The following is a 14,837-nucleotide window of genomic DNA, read 5'->3' as shown; positions in this document are numbered from 1 at the left end:
GTATCCCTGTGATACTACTTGCAGAACCTAGGGATCCACCTGTGGGCAAGCCCACTGGTCCCTGAAGTTCCCGAGACGCGCCCCCACCGCACCTGTCTCCACCTGTGGAGCCCAAGCGTCATGCGGTGGACTCAGAGGAAGCGGGGGAAGATTTTTGATCCTGGGAACTGGCTGTCTGGTGCAGCTTTTCCTTCTTCCCTTGTCTCTGTGCAGAAAGGAAGCGCCTTTGACCCGCTTGCTTTTCTGAAGCCGAAAGGACTGTACCTGAAAATACGGTGCTTTCTTAGGCTGTGAGGAAACCTGAGGTAAAAAAAATTCTTCCCAGCTGTTGCTGTGGATACGAGGTCCAAGAGACCATCCCCAAACAATTCCTCACCCTTATAAGGCAGAATCTCCATGTGCCTTTTAAAGGCAGCATCACCTGTCCACTGCCGAGTTTCTAATACCCTCCTGGCAGAATGGACATTGCATTAATTCTGTATGCCAGCCGGCAAATATCCCTCTGTGCATCCTTCATATATAACACGACGTCTTTAATCTGCTCTATGTTAGCAAAATATTATCCCTGTCTAGGGTATTAATATTATCTGACAGGGTATCAGACCACGCTGCAGCAGCACTATTTATGCTGAGGCAATTGCAGGTCTCAGTATAGAACCTGAGTGTGTATATACAGACTTCAGGATAGCCTCCTGCTTTTTATCAGCAGGCTCCTTCAAGGTGGCCGTATCCTAAGACGGCAGTGCCACCTTTTTTGACAAACGTGTGAGCGCCTTATCCACCCTAGGGGATATCTCCCAACGTGACCTATCCTCTGGCGGGAAAGGGTACGCCATCAGTAACTTTTTAGAAATTACCAGTTTCTTATCGGGGGAACCCACGCTTCTTTACACACTTCATTCACTCATCTGATGGGGGAACAAAACACTGGCTGCTTTTTCTCCCCAAAAATAAAACCCCTTTTATGTGGTACTTGTGTTCATGTCAGAAATGTGTAACACATTTTTCATTGCCGAGATCATGTAACGGATGTTCCTAGTGGATTGTGTATATATCTCAACCTCGTCGACACTGGAGTCAGACTCTGTGTCGACATCTGTGTCTGCCATCTGAAGTAACGGGCGTTTTTTGAGCCCCTGATGGCCTTTGAGACGCCTGAGCAGGCGCGGGCTGAGAAGCCGGCTGTCCCACAGCTGTTACGTCATCCAGCCTTTTATGTAAGGAGTTGACATTGTCGGTTAATACCTTCCACCTAACCATCCACTCTGGTGTCGGCCCCACAGGGGGCGACATCCCATTTATCGGCCTCTGCTCCGCCTCCACGTAACCTTCCTCATACAACATGTCGACACAGCCGTACCGACACACTGCACACACACCGGGAATGCTCTGACTGAGGACAGGACCCCACAAAGTCCTTTGGGGAGACAGAGAGAGAGTATGCCAGCACACACCAGAGCGCTATATAATGCAGGGATTAACACTATAACTGAGTGATTTTCCCCCCAATAGCTGCTTGTATACATATATTGCGCCTAAATTTAGTGCCCCCCCTCTCTTTTTAACCCTTTGAGCCTGAAAACTACAGGGGAGAGCCTGGGGAGGTGTCTTCCAGCTGCACTGTGAAGAAAAAATGGCGCCAGTGTGCTGAGGGAGATAGCCCCGCCCCTTTTTCGGCTGACTTTTCTCCCGCTTTTTTATGGATTCTGGCAGGGGTAATTTATCACATATATAGCCCTGGGACTATATATTGTGATGATTTGCCAGCCAAGGTGTCTTATATTGCCCTCAGGGCGCCCCCCCCCCAGCGCCCTGCACCCATCAGTGACCGGAGTGTGAGGTGTGCATGAGGAGCAATGGCGCACAGCTGCAGTGATGTGCGCTACCTTGTTGAAGACTGAAGTCTTCTGCCGCCGATTTTCCGGAACACTTCTTGCTTCTGGCTCTGTAAGGGGGCCGGCGGCGCGGCTCCGGGAACGAACACCAAGGTCGGGTCCTGCGGTCGATCCCTCTGGAGCTAATGGTGTCCAGTAGCCTAAGAAGCCCAAACTACCACCTGTTAGGTAGGTTCGCTTCTTCTCCCCTTAGTCCCTCGCTGCAGTGAGTCTGTTGCCAGCAGATCTCACTGTAAAATAAAAAAACTAAATATACTTTCTTTCTAGGAGCTCAGGAGAGCCCCTAGTGTGCATCCAGCTCAGCCGGGCACAAGATTCTAACTGAGGTCTGGAGGAGGGTCATAGTGGGAGGAGCCAGTGCACACCAGGTAGTCCTAAAGCTTTCTTTAGTTGTGCCCAGTCTCCTGCGGAGCCGCTATTCCCCATGGTCCTTACGGAGTCCCAGCATCCACTTAGGACGTCAGAGAAACAGTCATATTAAAAGCCACGTATAGAATTTTATAATGCAGATGTTACAAAGGCGCCTCTGCTGAAGTTTTTATTTGCAATGCCACACCCTATTATTATTATTATAATTACCACCCAATTTACCCGGCTCATTGTATAATCACCGTAGATACAGGAACGCTTTACAATCTACCAATTGAGCACTCACCAAAATCCAAATAAAGACAGTCACTCACTGCCCCCCTTGGTTCCCTTTCCTGAATTTTCGGTGGTCTCTCTCCCAGTGCTCATCCTCTCTGAAGTGTGTGTGGGGGGGGGGGGGGGGGGGGGTGTCAAACACTCTATTGGCTTCCTACAACAGAGGCCCGAAAGTGTACAACCCTGAATAGCCTGAGAGCGCCGCAATAGTGCCGTCAGGGGGCGATTTTTATCCATAGAAACGCTGTCTGTTTTAATACCTGAAGACCTGGCCCTACAATTAAACCACTTGGTTGTTAATTTGGTTTCCCTGGCATAAGGTTTTCCCAAGTTCACTGTCTGGGTGTCATGTTTGACTCAACTCTGCTCCTCCACCTTCTTTATGTGCCCCAACATCTCCTCTAGACTGCAAGCTTCTGACGAGCAGGGCCCTCTCCCCTCTGTATCACATAGTTATGTAATCTCAGCACTGCAATTTTGAGAATTCCTTTAGAGTTACGCACTTGTGATCTCTCCACATTGGTTTCCAATTTGATGGCAACTCGTCACTTCAGTTTTATGTCCAATAAAAAAAAAAAAAAAAAACACAGGCGCACGTCATGCACATATACGCATAGCGTATATAGGGGGCCATTCCGACTCGCTCACTGCAGTTTGTCGCAGCCCAGCGATCGGGTCGGAACTGGGCATGCGCCGCAGTGCGCCGGCGCATGGCAGTCGTCGGTGCCCACCGGTCGCCTCTGAGACAGAGGCGGTCGCTGGGCGGGAGGGTGCTGAACGGCGGCATTAAGCCGCTGTTTAGTAGGCGTGATCCGGCCAACGCAGGCGTGGCCGGACTGTTGAGGGGGCGTGGCGGCTGCGTGACGTCTCACGCAGCCGCTGCGGCAGCGACACGCAACTCCCGTTCAGACGCAGGAGCTGCGCTGGCCGGGAGTTACTCCACAGATACAAAGGCATCGCCTCTGTGCGATGCTTTTGTATTTGTGCGGGGGGGCCCGGCACTGACATGCGGGGCGGACTAGCCCTGTGTTGGGCGTCCCCCCGCATGTCTGAGTTTACGATCGTAGCTGTACTACATTTAGCACAGCTACGATCAACTCGGAATGACCCCCATAACCTCAAGACTGTCTGTATACAAAGACAGCATTACACTCATTCTCTTTGTCACATCATTCAGGACCCGCTTTACTTGAAGGTATAGAAAATACAAGAGCATATTTGAGGGTTCCCACTGGTTAAGTACATATCAGAGCCTGGATTGTATTCCACAGTCAACAGTATAACATTTTCTTTTCTACATACATTCCAGCCATTGGCCCTTACTGTTCAACCATCAGAACCCTCCTTCAACTTAAACATAAAATAAAGATTGAATGGACAGCAGGAGGGCACAGTGGTAAGCATTGCTGTTGAGCACAATGGGGGTCAACTGATTCTAACTAGGTCCCTATCGGTGTAGCGAGGTGTGGTATGGAAGGTCAGCAGTAACTAGGTCGACCACTATTGGTCGACAGTAACTAGGTCGACAGGGATGCTAGGTCGACAGAGTCTCTAGGTCGACATGGTTTAGGTCGACAGGTCAAAAGGTCGAAATTAGTTTTTGATATATATTTTTTGGTGCCGTTTTCTCCGTACAGTGCCCGGGAACCCCAATTAGTGCACCGTTTCCCCTTGCATCTTCGGGCAAGGTGCCTCGCTCCATTACTGCTGCGCTTGGCACAGGTTACTATTACCAAGCGTAGTCCACGTGGATCGTAAAGTATGAAAAAGTTCAAAAAAGGAAAAAAAAATTGAAAAACGCATGTCGACCTTTTGACCTGTTGACCTGAAACATGTCGACCTAGAAACCATGTCAAACTAGTTACTGTTGACCAATAGTGGTCGACCTAGTTACTGTCGACCTAGAGACCGGATCCCGCTGTAGCGTCTGTATGCCTTCTCTATGTCTTCTGCTGGTGCTTCAGTTCCCACCCACACTCTTTAGAAGTCTTGGGGTTGGGTACGGGGTTACCGGCAGTCAGGATGTGCGGCGGTCAAAATGCCGACACCAGCACCCTAACTGCTGCAGCCTAACCCTAACCTTCCCTCCCATCACCCTAACCCTCCCTTCCCGCAGCCTAAACCTAACCATCGCGGTATACCTATGTTCAGGATTCCGGCAGTTGAGATTCTAGTATCAGACCCTAGATACAGCTTCGTCAGTGCGTTCTACCTGCACAAAGTGTGACGTGTTGTAAGCCTCAAAGAGTGTCAGTTCTTCCTAACTTTTTAATATAGAAGAAAACATTGGTGCCCTGGCGCAATATGGGCCAAAGCTTATTTCAAATGTATATTAGTTTACATACAACTAGCATAGCGACTGAAATGCTTAAAAAGCGTCTCCTTATGTAAATGAAACTAACCACAGTGCATACATTTTTTTACAAATATAAACATATGAAAATAAATAGAGCATATAGTTCACAGAGTGTCTGTAGAGTCCATATCAAGCTGCATCCATCATATATTCAACCACAAACTACATACTGGAACGGTCGCCTAAAACATTCCTCGCAAATATAAAAAAAAGAGAAAAGAAATGAAGTGGTAAAGAGCAAAGAGATATTGGGCAACTATAGAGACCTCTGTCCCAACAGCCTTTATTTCTGCCAGCTGGTGGAATAGGTCCTATTATTCCGAGCCTGAGCTGGACGGCACGACAACTAGGGTAAAAGTTAGTCTAGAAGACACAGTAGGGCCCGAGTCTGGGGCAAAGCATTGCATTATGCGAATGTCCTGATGCCTACTGTTTTTTTTATATCTGCAGACATCATCAATAGTATATATACAGAACCACTGACCGCCATATACATCACCACTGCCCGCCATACACAATTATATTGTCACAATAACTGTCCGATCATGCACCCATACAGGTCTGCATTTCCACTATATAGCTCCATAGCGCCACCATATGGCCAATTAATAAGATTTAGCCTTTTTTGACACATCTACAGAAGATGATATAAAGGATTTGGTGAAAAACACAGACAGAAGTCAAATATACACTCAGTGGACACTTTATTTGGTACACATGTCTAAGACATTCTCCGTAATCTCTAGAGACTGCTGTGTGCAAAAATCCCAGGAAATCAACAGATTCTGAGACACACAAACTAGCCCGTTTGGCACCAACAAACATTCAACGATCAGAGTCACTTAGATTACACTTCTTCCCCATTCTGGTGTTTGGTCTGAACAATAACTGAACCACTTGACCAACTCTTTATGTTTTTTAATACGCTGCGTTACTGGCACGTCTGGCTGATTAGATATTTGCATTAACTGGATATACCTATTATGATTATTATTACGTTTTATTTATAAGGCGGCACAAGCGGTTTGCAAAGCCGCACACACGGCAGACATTATAACAATACAGGGTACATAGAACTTAACAATACAGTAGCGGAAAAACTAAAACAGAGCACAGGTAACAATTAGCAGCACAATTCTCAGTACACACTACAGCCGAGATGTAAGGAAGCAAAGGCGTAATCTGCATACTACTAGGGACGGGAAGCCATTGGAAGAGATAAACAGTAACGAGCAAGAGGAGATGTAGGTATAGACAGTCACTGACTAGGAGGGAGCTGTAACTGAAGTGTGAGAGAAGAGAGCAGTGAGAACAGGAGGGAAGAGGGCCCTGCTCCAATGAGCTCACAATCTAGGGGGAGGGGGGAGACAGCCAGGTGACATGAGGTGCCAGCAAGAGGAAGGTGGCCTGGAGGCAGGAAGTAAGCGAGGCAGAGATGGCCAAGGCATTAGGCAGTGGGTTGGGAGAGTGGCCTTGAGACTAGGTTATGTGGAAGGGTAGCCTTTGATGGTGGATTTTCAGTGCCCGTTTGAAGCGTTGTTAGTCGGGGAGAGTCTGATAGAGTGAGGGAGCTCGTTCCCGTGAATTGGGGCAGCGCAGGCAAAATCTAAGATCCGCGCATGGGATGCAGTGACTAAGGTAGAGGAGAGGAGGAGATGGTCATTGGCCAACCGGAGAGGGTGGGAGGGAATATGTAGGGAAATTAGGTTGGAGATGTAGGGAGCAGTGGAGTTAAAGGGCCTTGTATGTGAGGGTGAGGAGTTTGAAGAGGATTCTGTAGGGGAATGGGACTCAGTGCTGGTTTTGTCGAAGTGGAGTGGCAGATGTAGAGCGGCGGGAGTGGAAGATAAGCCTAGCTGCGAAGTTGAGAACAGATCGGAGTGGAGCGAGATGAGAGAGTGGGAGGCCAGCAAGGAGAATGTTGCAGTAGTCGAGCCGTGAGAAGACCAGTGAGTGGATAATAAGTTTAGTCGCACTCTGGGAGAGGAACGGCCTGATCCGAGTGATGTTGCGTAGCTGGAACCTACAGGATTGCGCCATGGAGGGCATAGGAGAGGGAGGAGTCAAGAGTAGCGCCCAGGCAACGGGGAAGATGATAGTGTTGTCAACAGTGATAGAGATTTTCGGCTGTGGTATAGCTCGACAGACAAAAGTCAGACAGGGTCATTAGTCAGACACAAAAATAATATATATTTTTGTGTGTGTGTTTTTATACCTTTTTAACCCAAATTTGTTGAAATTCGTCCCCTCGCGGGCTCGCTATACTCGCCACGCTTTGGGCTCGGTGTGTTTGTGACATGGATAGTAAATGAGGCAAAAGTTGTAAAAAACACAGAAAAAACAGAACAAAACATTTTTTTGGGTGTCTGACTTTTGACCCTGTCGGACTTTTGACTGTCGACCATATGGTGTCTAACTAATGACTGTCTATCTTTTAACTGTCTGTCAATAGACACGAACCCGAGATATTCAGGGGGTGTTGGGGTGGAGACTCTGGATGGGGGAAAGATGATGAGTTTGGTTTTGTCCATGTTGAGCTTCAGGGAGAGACATCCAGGAAGAGATGGCGGAGCGGCAAATTGATACTCGAGAGAGGACAGAGGGGGAGAGGTCAGGAGAGGAGAGGTACAGTTGCGTATCGTCTGTATAGATGTACTGAAAGCAGAAGGAGCTTATGAGCGCACCCGGGGAAGAGGTAAACATGGAGAAGAGAAGGGGGCCAAGGACAGAACCCTCGGGGACATCGTTGGGGAGGATGGAAGGGGGGTGGGGCGAAGCCTATGTATTAATTATAATGTGCAATGGTGAATGTACTGTACCATCCAATGCCAAGTAAAGCTAGAATATCCTTTTGAAATGAACATGTCCCGCATTTGGTTCCTTCATTCCTGTGTCAATTCATTGAACTGGATTCTGCTAAACTGATTTACAGAAATTGTCAACAACAGTCTATGTAATAATCCCCACAGCCCCCATGAAGTGCAGATTATCAGACAGAAAGAAAACAGATGATGTATAATGAATGATTGAACATTAAAACCCATTCCCTACATCTCTCTAGACGGAACAAATATTCTGAAAGTACATTTAATGCATTATGGATATTAATACGGATTTATTCACAATCCACACCTCCGTAGTAATGACATCACTGACACTGACCTGTGAAACGCTCCTGGCAGATACAGGTGTAGCCTCCTTCCCTCCTGGCGCACACACCTCCATTCTGACAGGGGTTGGAGTAGCACAAATTAATCTCCGTTTCGCAGTAATCCCCAGTGAAGCCCTGTGGGCAGCGGCAGCGGAGACCGGTGATGGGATGAATAGGACGGAAGAGTATGGACTCGGAGGAGATGAAGGGGGCCGAGCTGTCAAACTTAAGCACCGATATGCACTTCATGTAGTTTTCACAGGGCTCACGCAGACAGACATTGTCGTCAAACGGGAGGACCTTCAGCATGGAGACAGACGTCAGGGTCATCCTCTTCATGTACAGTTGCTCCTGGAGGTCCTCCGAGCTGAAGAACTGGGAGCGATCCCCTTGGGGCACCAGAGCTGAAAAACTAACGTTGAGTATGGAGCCGTCCACGTCGGTGTCATTCTGGATATTGAAGATGAAGATGTCTTCCTTTGCGGTGGCCAACACCGTTGAAACGCCTTCTAAGAAACTGGTCAACAGTGGGGACAGAAATCGCTCCTGGGACATGTTCTCCAGGCGCACGGTGATGCTGTTGGACAACATGTCCTCGGTGATGATGAGAACCCGTAGCACACACTGGGCCGTCACACTATGGATTCCATCTATGGGAGAGACAAGAAAGAAACCGTCATATTATTAATACTGTAATGGTACGTGCAATTAAAGAATACAAAGCTATTGAAACATTTAGAATGGAAATCTCTTTATCTAGGTTCTATAAAGATGTTGCACAGCCTGGCATCACTAGACTGCCCTTGCTTTTGACTCTGTTCATTTAAATCTTTATCTTCTCCCAAGGTTCACCTGTCAATCGTATGTGTGTCTGATAATCTCTTCAACATATGATAACTTGGAGTTGTACATTAGCGGCAAGTAGAGTATATTTTCATTGCAGGTCTGCTTTGACATTATCAAGGACTTGGGAGATCCAAAAACGAGACACAGAGCAAACAAAGGAAAGACAGACACAGACCTCAAAAACTGCACATTGTGGGCCTGATTCAAGGTGGACTCTGTTGTGCATACTGTAGGTCAGGGGTGGGGAACCTCAGGCCCGAGGTCCGTATAAGGCCCGCAGAGCCACTTGATCCGGCCCAGCCAGGCTCACCTAGCCGGGCGCCCGCTGAGATTTTGTTACTAGTGGGCCCCTGGCTTCTTACCCTCAGTAGCAGCCAGAGGCAGGAGCTCACTCATGAGCTCCGGCTTCCGGGTCTGGCAGTGTGTGTGTGCTGCTGTACGGTGTTATGGGAGAGATGTCATGACTTCTCTCCCATAGATCTGAGGAGCGAGCGGCCAGGCGGAGGGCAACGGTCTGGAAGCAGGAGCGGAGCTGGTGAGTATTGTGTTTTTTTTTCTTTTAATGTGTGTGTGTAACGTCGCTACTAGGGGGCATATCTAATGGGGCATAACAAGTGACTGGGGGCATACTTACTGGGGGCATATCTACTGGGGCATAACAACTGACTGGGGGTATATCTACTGGGGGCATAACTACTGACTGGGGGCATAACTACTGGGGGCATAACTACTGACTGGAGGCATATCTACTGGGGGCATATTTACTAGGGACAGGCTCATTTTTAAGTTGATACTTTTTGAATGGCCCCCGAAGGATTTTATAAATATCCAAATGGCCCTTGGTAGAAAAAAGGTTCCCCACCCCTGCTGTAGGTCAAAGCTTCCAGTCTGCACGTGTACTAAATCACACTGCGCATGCATCCCATTGGTTACCGCAGAAAGATACAGAACAAAATTGCACGCAGATCCATGCAATTTCGATGAGTGATTATGGGGGCGGGGTTAGTAGGGGCATGTCGCAGATGTGTCACTGCCAGCGACATGCCTGCTTTTGCTGCAGTTGCCAACGCTCAGGCGGACATTCTGCACTTCCGTAGGCCTGGTGTAATGTCCTATGTGCACCTTATGGGGCGGGGTGTAATGAGATCCGAGTTTGGCGCCCGCGCGGGATGCCGGCTGAACTCAAACATTTTTTTTAAAGGGAAAATCATGTACAAGGAATGGTTTAGCCTTGTACATGAATGCCCCTTTAAAAAAATGTGCATCACGCACGGCCACCTCAGACTTCATTACTGCCCGGACTTATGGTGCATACATTATATCAGCCGTTCTACTGAACGGCCAATATGTATCGCAGGTCTGTCGGCCAGTGTGTACGAGCGATATGTCTGTAAACGCCGTCGTTCAGACATAACGCTTCGGCCCTGCAGCACAACCAACGGACAATGGGGGGTCATTCCGAGTTGATTGCTCACTAGCTGTTTTTAGCAGCCGTGCAAATGCTATGCCGCCTCCCACTGGGAGTGTATCTTAGCTTAGCAGAAGTGCAAACGAAAGGATCAGAGCGGATACAAAAAAATTTTGTGCAGTTTCTGAGTAGCTTCAGACCTACTCAGCGCTTGCGAACACTTCAGACCATTCAGTTCCGGATTTGAAGTCACAAACACACCCTGCGTTCGGCCAGCCACGCCTGCGTTTTTCCTGGCACGCCTGGCATGTCAATCACTCTGCGGCCACCAGTGCGACTGAAAAGCTTCGCTAGACCTTGTGTAAAACTACATCGGCCGTTGTGAAAGTATGTCGCGCATGCGCATTGCGCCGCATAAGCATGCGCAGAAGTGCCATTTTTTTGCATCATTGCTGCGCAGCGAACGAATTCAGCTGGCGATCAACTCAGAATGACCCCCCAATATATCTAACCGTCCCTACACTTGCTGCAGACGCTGCCCGCCCAGTTTGTGACGTCAGTCCTGACGGATCGGGCAGTGTGTATGCACAACACACAGCCCGGTCCGTCTGTAGATATTTCAGCAGATCAATTGATCTGCAGATATATCTACAAGTGTGGACCCTGCATTAGTATGTCTCTTTACACATAGATTAGTTCCACAGCATTAAGATAAAGACGCCGTAGCGATGCAGAAAAAGATGAATTCACCACTGAATCAGGCCTTGTATGTACAGATATAGGGGGTCATTCCGAGTTGTTCGCTCGCAAGCTGCTTTTAGCAGCATTGCACACGCTAAGCCGCCGCCTACTGGGAGTGAATCTCAGTTTATCAAAATTGCGAACGATAGATTAGCAGAATTGCGAATAGACACTTCTTAGCAGTTTCTGAGTAGCTCCACACTTACTCGGCATCTGCGATCAGTTCAGTCAGTTTCGTTCCTGGTTTGACGTCACAAACACACCCAGCGTTTGCCCAGACACTCCCCCGTTTCTCCAGCCACTCCCGCGTTTTTCCCAGAAACGGTAGCGTTTTTTCACACACACCCATAAAACGGCCAGTTTCCGCCCAGAAACACCCACTTCCTGTCAATCACACTACGATCACCAGAACGAAGAAAAAACCTCGTAATGCCGTGAGTAAAATACCTAACTGCATAGCAAATTTACTTGGCGCAGTCGCACTGCGGACATTGCGCATGCGCATTAGCGACTAATCGCTCCGTTGCGAGAAAAAAATAACGAGCGATCAACTCGGAATGACCCCCATAGAGCATAAATCTACGCCACCTCAATCCTCTTCAGTAGGCAGTATTGCAAAAAGTACGTTACATTTTGAAAGTTAATTAACTCTGCAGACAATCATGGATTACTGGAAAGTATTTACAGTAACAAATTTATAATATATCAACACATAATAATAAAATGAAACAAGAAAAGTAAAACAAAATCCTATTCCTGAAAACAGAGGATTTATCCATCATTTCTGCTCCGATATTCATCATGCTGGGAAAAAATATAAAACTATTCTTCTGCTAAATAACGAAGGCAGTCACGCTCCCTCCAGGTTCAAAGCCATTGATTTCCCTTCATACGTTAAGACAAATGAGAAAGGGCTCAATGAACAGAAATAGGTGATGTTCATAGAACACGGAAACACAAGTGTACTACATCCAAAGCCCACACAGAATGGAGTCTTTGCTCCAACCTACACATTTAATTGTATATAAGGAACACACTGTACTAGGGCGCTCATGTACAGTTGAGCACATTTGCTAAAACACAGGTATAAAATGCGCCAGTAATAAAAAAGCGATTTTGCAATCCAACTCTAAGACGGTAGCATATGCGCCAGTTTTACACCAGGAGAAAACTATGTCATTTGTGCCAGGTTGATGCTAGCAGTGTACAGTATTATATGTGCCTTGTTTAAGGTTTACATCAGGAGATATGGGGGCTAATTCAGACCTGATCGCTGGGCAGTGATTTTTGCAGTGCTGCGATCAGATAGTCGCCGCCTACAGGGGGAGTGTATTTTAGCTTTGCAAGTGTGCGAACGCATGTGTAGCAGAGCTGTACAAACAGATCTTGTGCAGTCTCTGCGCAGCCCAGGACATACTCAGCCGCTGCGATCACTTCAGCCTGTCCGGGACCGGAATCAATGTCAGGATCCCTCCCTGCAAATGCAGGGACACGCCTGCGTTTTTCCAACCACTCCAAGAAAACGGTCAGTTGACACCCACAAACGCCTTCTTCCTGTCAATCTCCTTGCGATCGCCTGTGCGAACGGATCCATCACACAAACCCATCGCTGAGCGGCGATCCGCTTTGTACCCGTGCAACGCGCCTGCACATTGCGGTGCATACGCATGCGCAGTTCAGACCTGATCGCAGGCTGTGAGAAAACGCAGCCTAGCGATCAGGCCTGAATTACCCCTTTGGTGTGACAGTGTAAGTAGCGAATGCTAAAAAGTTAAAGTACCTAAAGCTGTTGTTAAGAGCCTTATAAAATAATCACAATTCATAGCCAGTTTATGAGAACCAAGGGGTCAGGGAATTAAGTATTAACCCTCAAAATAGTCGGAGTAAAGCTTCTTACGTGCTCCCATTGGCCAGCCAACTGTTTGTAAAAAGGAGGATAGTGGAATACAGTTGGCCGCATTGGCATATATACAAGGAGTGCAGGGTGTGCAGTACACACGGGTTCTTGAGTCGTGGGGGCCCTGCGCCGGCCACTTGCACCCAGAGCGGAGTCTCACTGGGAAGCTGCTAGCATCATAGTTGGTTGGTTCTAAATCCAAGTTGGGTAAAGGACCACTGACATCACCAGGGGGAGGAGCCATGGCCAAACAGGGTACCCGAAATGTACCCTCGCGGGCTCGCTTCACTCGCCACCGGGTTACTAAAGGTAGTAGTTGGTGGCGTGGATAGTAGAGGAACTATCCCGCTGGCCTAGCTCCTCCCCCTGGTGACATGGCTCCTCCCTCTGATGTCATACGTCCTTTAGGCCACTTGGATCTAGCATCTACCATCATATTTCTGGCCATCTCTTTGGCAATATGGCGATGACATCTGTGTAGAGCAGGGGTGGGGAACCTCAGGCCCGAGGGCCTTATAAGGCCCGCAGAGCCACTTGATCCGGCCCGGCCAGGCTCACCTAGCCGGGCGCCCGCTGAGATTTTGTTACTAGTGGGCCCCTGGCTTCTGACCCTCAGTAGCAGCCAGAGGCAGGAGCTCACTCATGAGCTCCGGCTTCCGGGTCTGGCAGTGTGCGTGTGCTGCTTTGCGTTGTTATGGGAGAGATGTCATGACTTCTCTCCCATAGATCTGAGGAGCGAGCGGCTAGGCGGAGGGCAACGATCCAGAAGCAGGAGCGGGGCTGGTGAGTATTGTAGTTTTTTTTTCTTTTAATGTGTGTGTGTGTAAGTGTCGATACTAGGGGGCATATCTAATGGGGCATAACAAGTGACTGGGGGCATACTTACTGGGGGCATATCTACTGGGGCATAACAACTGACTGGGGGTATATCTACTGGGGGCATAACTACTGACTGGGGGCATAACTACTGGGGGCATAACTACTGACTGGGGGCATATCTACTGGGGGCATATCTACTGGGGACAGGCTCATTTTTAAGTTGATACTTTTTGAATGGCCCCCGAAGGATTTTATAAATATCCAAATGGCCCTTGGTAGAAAAAAGGTTCCCCACCCCTGGTGTAGAGGATAGTAAAGCAATACTGTCTTTGATGCAACAGCCATATTTCTGAAGTCCCGATGCCCGCACAGATGCTACCACTGATGCCAGAGACTTCCTCTGCACAGATCCCAGCACCAAATATCAGGGAGAATCCATGTCCAATATCAGGCACAATCGCCCCTCAGACAGGCAATGACACTTATGAAAGTAAGAGGCATGCAATTATACTGCGCCCGCTGCCCACCTGTCAGAGATGACTTACAATAAATCCTGATAAAGACGTGTAATCTGTACAATAGATACTAGGGAGATATTTATGAGAAAGATAGACAGAGATGTAGATTTCCTGGCTTAACATAATTGCATAGCTGCAGGTGAGAATTGGCCCAGAACAGTGCTTATCCACCTGGGTAACTAGTACCCACAGGGCAGGGACGGTTCTAGAGAGGACCCACGTGCAGGATCCGATCAGACCACCTCCTCTCTGGCTTTGTGCCAGAGTCTACCGCGCATCTACAGGTCTCAGGGAACATGGCACCCACTCCTTGTTCCCAGGGACATCTGTACTGCACATGCGCAAATTTCTTTCTGTAGCACCGGCCGCTGCGGGACTTCGGAGGGGTAAGTATATTTATTTGGGAGCAGGGAGTGCGGTGTGGGTCCTCTTTTACCTAGGGGCCCCCTTGCACCCATTATAGATAAGCCAATGTTCCGGGGGTACTCGCTGTCTTATTCAGGGGTACTTGGGAAATGTTCAGTAATAGCAGGGCAGGACATCCAGGTGATAAGTAGACAC

At 48.3% G+C, this 14,837-nt stretch overlaps 1 protein-coding gene across 1 annotated transcript in view; it reads right to left on the bottom strand.

The window, feature by feature from the left end:
• Positions 1 to 14,837, bottom strand: part of CELSR3 (cadherin EGF LAG seven-pass G-type receptor 3) — a 237,479-nt gene that overhangs the window by 141,472 nt on the left and 81,170 nt on the right. The window contains exon 2 of the mRNA XM_063941154.1: positions 8,059 to 8,697. Coding sequence (XP_063797224.1) covers positions 8,059 to 8,697 — 639 coding nt within the window. The remainder of the gene's footprint in view (positions 1 to 8,058; positions 8,698 to 14,837) is intronic.

Source organism: Pseudophryne corroboree, chromosome 9 (assembly GCF_028390025.1).
Source record: "Pseudophryne corroboree isolate aPseCor3 chromosome 9, aPseCor3.hap2, whole genome shotgun sequence".
NCBI classification, from domain to species: Eukaryota; Metazoa; Chordata; class Amphibia; order Anura; family Myobatrachidae; genus Pseudophryne; species Pseudophryne corroboree.
The sequence above is the reverse complement of the archived record's forward strand: the minus strand, read 5'-3'. Positions and strand labels throughout refer to the sequence as shown.